This window comes from Alosa pseudoharengus, unplaced genomic scaffold, assembly GCF_046254945.1.
Source record: "Alosa pseudoharengus isolate Yale_2024_CS ecotype anadromous, Long Island Sound unplaced genomic scaffold, YU_APseudo_1.1 YU_APseudo_1.1_scf_7, whole genome shotgun sequence".
In the NCBI taxonomy this organism is placed as follows: domain Eukaryota; kingdom Metazoa; phylum Chordata; class Actinopteri; order Clupeiformes; family Clupeidae; genus Alosa; species Alosa pseudoharengus.
The window spans coordinates 29,889,932-29,900,429 of record NW_027468859.1 but is presented as its reverse complement, the minus strand read 5'-3'; the positions used below and the strand labels follow the sequence as shown (position 1 = coordinate 29,900,429).

The window sequence follows — 10,498 nt, the reverse complement described above, 5'->3', positions numbered from 1 at the left end:
TACTGCTCTCACTACTCGCATCACGCACAAGGGACAGAGGGGGTACCAAAATGGAGCCAATATATAGCTTTTCTCTCAGAATGTTTACGATGTCAAAATGCACCAACTCTGTGTTACATGCAAGGATGATCATGCAGCAGATCTAACTTGAACGTTACTTACTCTAATTAATTGGAAACACATCTTGAGTGCCCACCAGAGAGAGAGATAGGCTGGCAGGTTCCAGATGGCTTGTCATTGTTGATATCCCCCTTTTAATATAAGAAACTGCTTGTAACAACTGACACAGATCTGGGAAAGTACAAGAACATTTCTGTAGCATTGAAAGTGCCAAAGAGCATGGTAGCCTCAATCATTCTCAAATGGGAAAGATTTGGAACGAACAACAGTCTTCTTAGATTTGGCTACCCAGCCAAACTGAGTTATTGGGGACAAAGGGACTTTGGTAGGACAGATAAGGACCCAATGGTGACTAATGAAATCCAGAGTTCCTTTGTGAAGATAAATGAAGTGTACAGAAGGACAACCATAACAATTCATCGAGATGACCACAAGGCAATTTGAAGGTGGATTCATATCAGTCTTGTGAAACTGTGAGTTGAGCAGGCTATGTATTATTCAATGTGATGATGATAGAAATATGTCTGGTATGCATGCAAACTGTTATTACTGCCTGGCATCTATAGATAAAACTCTTTCATGCCAAGTCATAAGCCCTGGAACATCATGATTTCTTTAGGCTATAACCTATAAGGAAACATAATCAAGTTTGCAGATGACACCATGGTGGTAGGCCTGATCAGAGGAGACGATGAAACTGCATAGGGACGAGGTTCAGCACCTGGCTAGGGTGCTCCAAGCTCCAAATGAGGTAACCAACAGGGGGCAGTGTTTAGGCGTATTCCTTTGCCCTCTTTATTTTGATATTTAGATATTCAATAACTTCATAACATATCTCAAACAGTGTTTTTATAGTCAGGTAATGATGGCAGCCTTAGTCTTAATTTTGAGACATGAGGATGTTTCTCAAAAATGGGTAAGTTTATCTCAAGTTACTTGGGAAATGGTTTTGTGCAGAAATCTGCACTATTTAATGCTCACATTTTAGCCAAAGATGCTATATTTGAGCTGTGCATTATAGTCACCGTGCTTGGTATTAGTGTATTTTTTTAATCAATTCAATTCAAAGGAGCTTTATTAGCATGACTGTTTGGATACAGTGTTGCCAAAGCCAGTGTTACAGATAACACAGTAGTGTCACAAAAAAAAAAGAAAATAGACAAGCAATGCAGGTAAACATGTGAACACAGAATAAACAATAGCATATGAGTGAGAGTGTGTCCGCGTGCGTGTGTATGTCTGTGAGTACATATGTATAAGTATATATTTATGCACAGGAACATGTATGTGTCTCTTAAAACAGACAGGTCTTTTTTTTTCTATACCATGTCCCTCATGTTGTGACATGTTAAGACATGTTGTGCTGCCAGGGCAGCAGAGGGCCCTTCTCCAAGAAGTATGGCCATTTTATTATTGTCTTCAATGTCTATAAAATTTGGTATGACTTTTTGGATGTTCGTGAAAAAGGTCTGTTATGTCTTAAAGTGTCATATTTTTGGCAGTGATGTGTTTTTATCTGCATATTCTTTTCAGTTAGTTTGATGGTAAAAAAAACTATATTAGGTTGTAACAGGAAGACGATGTCAGTACAGACCAATGAGGGTGATGGCAATGTGGTTAATCTGTTTTAAAGAGACCAAACTTCCTCTTTTCTCAGGAAATAATTATCACTATAATTACACAACTGATGACCTAAAATACTGAATACTCTATTCAAGCTTGACTTTGTAAGGGAAAGACTGAACGTTTCCCATTCCAAGAGGCATAAAGGCATAAAATGAGAAGGCATAAGTTTATTATTATACTTCTGACATGCCTTGTGCAGTTGTGCAGAGGTAAGTCTTTGTTTATTATTTCATATTGGTAGTTTACTTAATCTGATGTATTAGCCTGGTACATATATTCTGTTCATGACATTAAGAATATATAAAAAGCACATTTGACACAAAATGACATTGGTAAATCTGAAATGGTATGTGACACATTTTTTTTTTTTTTTTGGGGGGGGGGTACTTTTGAAACTTTTATGGACGAAAAAATAAGGCTATAATTAAGAACAAAAAATAAATAAAATACTTCAATATTAAATATTTACTTAATTATTAATATTTCTGGCAACAATACAAGTATAAAACCATAACCCAGAATTTCTATTTATTTTCCCCTTGGAGTTTGTCCTTAAGACAAAATAAAAATTGTCACATTGTGCCTGTATAAATATATTTGAGCATTCATCTTCAAAATACAGAATCGAATATCACGACCACCAAAAAAAGTTACCTTTAGTCTGACATATTATGGACAATCCACCTAATTTTCTGTCCACACAGACATGGAAAGACTTTGTGATGCAACAAAATTGATAGATGTTCACACAGCATAAAAACAAAGCCATGTTTACAGAGTATGTGAGCCAGTCCACAAGAGTGCGATAACTCAAACTCAAAATCTAACAGAAAACAACAGCCAGATAAAGTAATACAACTGATCAGTTTGAATATTCTGGGTCATAAAAAAATGCAGTGTGAGCATGTCCTAATTAGCAGGTTTAGCCCATGGATCCAACTCTACATGAAAGACTAAATTAGTTGACTAAATTAATGACGCTGACCATGTCTGGTTAGACCTCCAAAACGCTAGTGAGCTAGTAGGCATACTGTTCTCCGGTTCCGATAGCCAATGTCGTATGGTCAAAGCTCAAGGTCCTGTACATGTAATACAGTGTTACCTAAGTGGCTTGACATATCTTAATCAAACCTTGCATAGTTAAACACAACAAAATACTAGATGCACTGACTGTGCTCAAGATCGTGGGGTGAAAGATCAAGGTTACATGTGACCAGAGGTCATGGTCTACTCTAGTTCACTCCAGGGCTTGGAAGTTACAACTGGCTTAGGTATATCAAATGCTTTGCATTGAGTTTGGAGTTTGTTTTCAATTGTGTACAATTGTGGCCTACTTTACCATCCTTATAAAATAAGATAATGAATGATAAATAATTTGGTATTAACTTGCAGCTCAGAGTGCTGTCATACCCAGTATGGCAGGGAACACTTCGGTCCCCACAGCTGGACCAAGTCAACGAGATAAGGAGGGCAGGTCTGGTACGTTGAGGAGCAAGCCATTCATGTTTTTAATAGTTGCAGTGATTGGATTGTCCTAGATTATATAAATGTTGCTTTTTCACCACAGATAGTGTATTTATTCAGTCCATGTCGAAGGCCCTGCGCAGGCAGGAGAGAATGCTGAGGACAGAGCCGGATGAGATGAGAGGTGAAGTTGTCAACAGGCCCAAGATGGAGCACCCAGACAAGATGAACAAGAGTTTCTCGGGCGTGTAAATAGTCATATTTTTACACTTATAGCTTAGTTTACAGAGCCTGGTTTCACCAGACTTTCTACTTCATTTTACTTTGTGAAAAGTGTACTCACTCAGAGCATACTTTTCCTGTATAACTTTACACATTCTACATTGCCCTTCTATGCTTTCTATATTGCCCTTCTATGCTTTTATTTGTTATTATTGTTTGGTTTTGTTTATGTAAAGCACATTGATGTGTTATATAAATAAACTTGACTTGAATTGACTTGACATTCTTCCAGCTGCAATTTCTTTTATTGTTTGCAGTCATTGCTACTACCGTTTACCACAGCCACATTTGAGTTCAAATTAACGTCAACCCCTTGAAACTAATATTATACTTTATTTTGTGAGAAAAACATACACCATCAACTCTATAATTGTGTGGTCCTTCATTTAACCACTATCTGAAACTGTCTTCTCATAACTATCTCTGTTGTGGTGATGTAGGCCTGTTAAAGTATTTCCACAGGGTGCGTTAAAGGAGAAATCCGGCCAATTTTAGCTAATGCAGTCAAAGTACTTATAAGCTGTGCTATGAGGGCATGTTCTAAACTGTACCTTAGGGCCTTCTAACAGACTCAAAATGTCATCGATAAAGGAACGCTTTTTTTTCGAACACTTATGCCACCCTCAACACGAATTAAACAGTTTTTAATTAAATGTAATTTACAAAGACATTGTAAAACACTGAAGGCACTAGCAACCTACATCGGTCCTCTGTCAAATACAATTGCATTTTCAGCTTCAGAAATCCTTCAGGAGTTATTGAAGCAGAAGCTGAACGTGCTGGCCGAACGTCCTGGCCGGGACAAGTGAAACAAATGAAACAGGCATGGGGGACGAAAGAAACATACAGTTTAAGCTATGTACACTTCCCACAACTTCAATATTTGACAACATATCATGAATGGTACTAGCCTAGAAATCTAGACGTACCCTAGCGGCAGCAAATTACATTTGCTTCCAGGGCTAGTCTAGCAACTCTCCGTTGGCTTGTGAGCTCGAAAAATTAAACTTCTATCAGGCCAATCAAATCGTGTATAGAGTCGTTAGGCGGGCTTAACATAATGATTGATGGCAGAGTTGCAACGGTTTGGCTTGAATTCCCTGCTACTTGAAAACAAAGAAGATGGATGTTGCTGTTGGCCAACAGTGTGACACAAGTTAAGCTTGTTTTAAGTTGGCAAAAGTTTGAACTAGCCAACTAGCTCCGAAGTGCAGAGGGAATTTGAAAGACAACCGATTATCCCACCCCTCGGACTGAGCACTGCAACGGTGAATTATTTTTTACTGAAAAATAGTATTTCTGTATTTTCAAAATACCAAAAATACTCTTGAAAGGGAGCATGAAGTTGATTCCATTGTTACCAAGCCTGCTGTCAGGCTCAACCGTCGTCCTACTATGGTTGTTATAGTTACCATTCATAAGTATTAATAAGGAACGATGATTAAACTTTTTTTACCAGACATATGTGTCCTGTTATTCAGAATTAATAGCCATCCCACCAGCCAATCAGAAAAGAGTATTACTTCTCACTGGGTGATGAGTGTGTTTAGCCTCTACATCCCTGATTATTAACGGGAAACCAGGCCCAGGGCAGCCCTAGGTGACTTCCAGTATGGGCCGCCTGCGTCCATGACGCCTGGACTGTAGAAAACTGAAATGTTTCATTTGTCCTGCGTTTCAATTGTCCCTGCTCTCCGGAAAAGCAGGAAGCACCGAACACACACAACATCAGTACGCAGTGTAATAACCTAATATTTGTATGAAATTGTGTAATATCTTTGCTTGGGTTGATATTTCAGCTCAGTGACTCAACAAGGGCAGGGATCAAAATGTATTTTAAAATAAAATATAAAATACCCTAATTTTAAGTGTATCAAAATTAACTACACATATACAGTCACACTATGTGTCAAAATAAAATATTTTATACAAAATATATTATTTTTTACTGAAAAATAGTATTTCTGTATTTTCAAAATACCAAAAATACTCTTGAAAGGGAGCATGAAATCACTTTGCAAACCTTCCATATCTGTCTATTTAATCTAATCCTTCATCAGAACACTGGATGTTGATTAAGTAGACAGTGAATGCAACAGCTTTTCCCTACCTATGAGTCATGCCATAAATCTGCAAACATTCAACAGACCTGCCCGTTACATCTCATAGCCTAAATACTGTATCAGACATACTCAAAAAGTCACAACTGAGTTTGTGGTACAAACATAACCACTGATTGTAATTTTACTTAATTGCAAATTATTGTAATTTTACTTACTTGTAATTTTTTTAATTGCAAATTTTACTACCATATTTATTTTAAGACTCAGTCAGGACGATGGAATATCAGGATCCAGGCTTTTATTCTTTTCAGTGAGGGGCCAGTGCCCCTCAAGGGAGAGAGGTCACCCAAGCAAGGGTTTCACCAGTATTCTCTGACTCAACAGAGAAATGACCTGAGTTTAAATATGTTACAACAAAAGAGAGGGGTGTGATTTAGAACAAGCAGAAGGCTCATTCTCCTACCATTTAAATGGTAATGAGTTGTTTTGGGAATGCCATCAAGTCTGGTCACCTTCTATTGCCCTTTAATTACAACTACCCCCTTTTCTTGGGATGTTTCACAGGCAGTGTGCGAGTTATACCACGGTCGCCGGGGGGCAGGTACGAGCTATTTGTTTTTTTTGTTTGTTTTGTTTGGAGGGGGGTAAAGTTTAAATGCTGATCCTGTCATTAATAGCAACAGCATAGACATGTGCCTATTATAAAGAGAAAATCCGTTGCACGCAGGTGGTGCCATAGGTCTATGTTTTCTTACATGAAACATAATACATAATATGTTTACAATATTTACATGAAACACCCAGATGGATCATTAATGGGCTACGCAAACTTCAATGAACTTGATAGTAAATAATCCACGGACCCCGACCACCAATGATGTGTCTTTTGACTGTTTAATTGAATCAACTTAGAATTACTCAACAACTTACATTGTTTCACAATCACATGGGCTATAGCCTATAAGGCTGTACACAGAGCCAAACACTTCATCAGGTTGTTTGAACGTCTTTTTTAAAAAAATAACCCAAGGTAAGTTGTTGCTTGTTTTTTCTTTTCGACGATTCTTTTCGTGCTGCTAACTGAACAAGCTCGTGTAAGTGGTTAGTGGGTGGAGCAGCGGGCAGCGCTTCCACGTTTCGCGCCTCTAACGTGCAAGCAGGCACTTTTTTCATTAATCATGAACTCAAAATACAATTTTATTTCTCTTATTTTACACATTTTAGGGAAAACCATGGCCAAAATATAATTTATTTGGCAATCATATCAATATTTTGGAGCTCCCCCACAATTTCACATACCATGTTTCCAGGGGAGCTCAGATGGCCACTAGGGGAGCCATGGCTCCCCCTAACTCCCACCCTGGGTAAAAGGCCTCTAGACAGCCTTTCATTGAATTCAAGGATAAACAAAGGATACTCTGAATACAGACCAAAGACACAAGCGATACACATGGATACAAAAATCACAAATGACCATAAGAATTACACAGTATGTACATACAGAAATGATTCTGATTCACAACACTTTCACCACCAAACCTACTGAGAGACACAGAATGTAGAGAATGTAACTAGAATAACAACTTAATGGTACACCGACATATAATATGGAGAAAGCGTGATATTGAGGTAATACATGGGGCAACTTTTTGAGCAGGGTAACCAGTCCCATAACCGGTTCCATGTGTTCTGTGTTCCGAAGCTCAAAGGGAACATGCCAGAACAACAATACTCAGGAACATTGCCCAACATCATTGCTCAGAAAGGTGCTGCTCTTGTGTATCTTCAGACATAGACATCACAGTCAAAGTTCTTCCAAAGTCCTACCAAAAACAGGCAAACTTATAAGTGTGGGTGAGCAAGGAACCATGTACAGTAGTTGAGTGAGTGGGTTGGTGTGAGAGGGAGTGTAGCCTACTCTTGAATTTCTCCTTGGGGATCAATAAAGTATCTATCTATCTACTCATCTTGCACTGGATCATCTTCCTGAATGTCAATATTTTGATCGGCAAATTACTAAATCAGCACAAGGCTATGTTCATTGTTTTGCCCTTTATGATGTCATTACATCACCAGGTGGGTATTCCAAGTACATAGTTTAGTGACAAACCAGGGTAAGTTGACTCGGAGTAAGTGGTAAACCTCCCAATAGAAGAGCTGTATGGCTTCATTTTCCTAACAAAATGTAAATGTAAATCATACAAATGCAAATCAGGTTTATAGGCCAAGTACTGGGTATACAAGGCATTTGGTCTCTGCACTTATCCCATCTGTGTATTAGTGATACACACAGAGCACACAGTGAGGTGGCACACACTAACCCGGAGCACTGAGCTGCCTTTTCAAAGTGGCGCTCGGGGGGCAGTGAGGGGTTAGGTGCCTTGCTCAAGGGCGCTTCAGCCGTGGATGTGCATGAGAGAGCAGTGCTCAACCACTTCCCCCGCCCACATTTTTCCTACTGGTTGGGGGTCGGGGATCGAACCAGCAATGCAGGTTTGCCAGTAAACCACATACTTGGAATACCCCCCAGTCATTTTACCAAAAATATTTGCCAGTATTTTTAAACTACAAAAATACACACTTAAAAAGTACTTTGATACAAAATATGCAGCGATTTTCTTAAACCCAATAAAATACTAATTACAAAATACTATTTTGTACTTGAAATATGTATTTTAAATACATTTATCATAAATAGGCCTACTGCCCATTCCTGAACAAGGACAGTTGTAGGCTAGTGCAGTCCAGTTTGTTTATGTTCCTGCTGAGACCTTCTGCGCCTGTGCAAACGGACACTGCTCCATTCACATGGGTTGCGTTACGGAGCTCATGAGCACCCTGTGTTTTCAATTATTCATTTGTTATTGCACTGGAGTTTCGGTGTAACCGCCAGGCTCTCTGGTAGGAGCAAACAGACACACTAAATAACCTTTCAGCTAAACAAACTTTCAGTGCTAAACTAACATTCCAGTTACACAGAGTGAGCCCATTGCACTCTATTGTCACGAGCATTTTGACATTTTGTGGAGTAGGTTGTATTTAAATTATTTATAGCCTAAACATGGTAACAGCAAGCAAAATAAGTACAATACAAATGAAAATGCAACCAACTCTCCATTTGTAGATACCGTTGTCGTATAAAATTCCAATATATTCTGCTTATTGTGTCGGGATTAAAGCGTCAGCAATGCGCATGCGTGATATGTCAGCACTGCAGACGGAATTTTCTCACCGATGCTCTGCCGACTGCGTGCCTGTCCCAGCTGTCAGCTCGCGCCCATCTGTGTAGGCGGTGTATGGCTCTCTATATTTTAGACCTGCTATAGCTATGCAAACGTGTACAGATTCATAGAAGTGCGATTTCCTATCCGAAGGCAGGAAACGTAGAAAGAAAGGCATGGAGTCATCTGCATTCGCTCGATCGGTAGTGCGAAACGAATGAAGCCTGGGGAACTCCTGTTATCAAGGACTCTGTGTACGGTCACCCAGATCAGAGCAGTATCATGTCTGCCTCGGCGTCAGCCCAAGACAGATCTCAAAGAGACGAGATATGTAAGCAACGGAAATGTTTGTCTTTTCTTTTTTATCAAGCTGTGAGAGATCTCAAGCCAGTATGGATGCTAGAGGACATGCGGACAATGGAGACGTTTTACTGGGAGGAAGATGCCAGCCAGAGAACATATACTCCATCTGAGGCGTTACTCTATGCTATCGTGCATGATCATCAGGGTTATGCACAGTATTTGCTTAGTCATTATTCGGACGAGGCATTGGCCATGCCTGGTGAGCGTTTTTGTTGCTGCCCATCCTCTGCGCCGCACTTGGCGATGGCTGTGAGATATGACAGGAGAGACATACTCGGACTTATATTACAGGTGGCGCACCGACTCCCGAGTTTGCGGTCATATATGAATCGTGGTGGATGCTTTCATTTGGAGGACGGCAAAACCCCTCTCCATTTGGCCTGTGAGCTGTTGCGCTCCGAAGCGGTCATTTTGTTACTTGGCAATGGTGCTTCGCCTCAGGCCGAAGACCACAATGGTATGACGCCTCTTGACGTTATTCTGGAACAGCTTTGGGATTCAAAGGTTAATGCAGTGGCAAAAAAGCTGTGTTTGGACAACTTGTTGATGTTCATGCCCGATATCCGTTTCAAAATGAAGACCTCTTTAGAGAAGGACCCTAAGCGCTGGTCCAAATTAATTGGAGAGGACAAATTTAACTACCTCGTCGGAAAGAATCCGGCTCCACTGTTCCTCATTACTATGCAAAAGATTCTCCAACACTTGCCCCCCGAGCAATTTCCTAAGAGCCTGGATGATTTGCCCATTCCCTCATCTCTGAAGCCTCTCCCCGTATCGTGTAAACAGCGAGGCAAGTTGAAAGTATTCTAGCCCGACATGACTGAAGAGTTTCCGCCTAGGCCTATTTATTGTTGTTTAAGCATGCTAAGTATGTGTGAATGTATGTAGAGCATGCTTTAACAATGTCCATGGCGATGAATTGCTGTCCGATGCAAAATACATCTGAATGAGGATCAAATATCAAGAGCAACTGTGCATTCAGTGTGACATGAATTGTTAAATTATCGAATTATCAATATATGAAATGTTTTAATAATTTCAGAAGAGACTTATATATTCAACGATGGATAAAAAGTTTTTAATTGTTTTTACATATTATATAGGCCTAATGCCATTTATGACATAGGCCTACTTCTTTGCATCATCATAGGCTACAATTTACCTCAATCTGGTGCAATGTGCAACTTCAAAGATCAGGGTCATTCAACTGCTTTTTAATACAATAGAAAATATTGGTCCTTACATCAGAATGTTTTCTTTTACGCCTGAGGCCCTGTTGGTAAACACCAAACATACTTCAGCTTGTTTATTGGCTATACTTACATTGGACATTTGGTGCTAGCCTTTTCCTGGGTTATT

At 39.6% G+C, this 10,498-nt stretch overlaps 1 protein-coding gene and 1 long non-coding RNA gene across 2 annotated transcripts; both read left to right on the top strand.

The window, feature by feature from the left end:
• The first annotated feature begins 1,844 nt into the window (after positions 1 to 1,844).
• Positions 1,845 to 3,659, top strand: LOC143110120 (uncharacterized). Its single transcript, XR_012984066.1, has 3 exons — positions 1,845 to 1,955; positions 3,139 to 3,225; positions 3,314 to 3,659. It is a non-coding gene; the product is annotated as an uncharacterized LOC143110120 (long non-coding RNA).
• Positions 3,660 to 9,058: 5,399 nt separating this feature from the next.
• On the top strand, positions 9,059 to 10,180 carry LOC143110043 (ankyrin repeat domain-containing protein 9). The gene has a single exon (XM_076272876.1). It carries the CDS (start codon positions 9,059 to 9,061, stop codon positions 9,947 to 9,949), a length of 891 nt encoding a protein of 296 aa, XP_076128991.1. The 3' UTR covers positions 9,950 to 10,180.
• Positions 10,181 to 10,498: the final 318 nt, after the last annotated feature.

Excerpts from the sequence above, each read along its gene's own strand:
- LOC143110043 (XM_076272876.1), top strand. The coding sequence starts at position 9,059 with ATGTCTGCCTCGGCGTCAGCCCAAGACAGATCTCAAAGAGACGAGATA.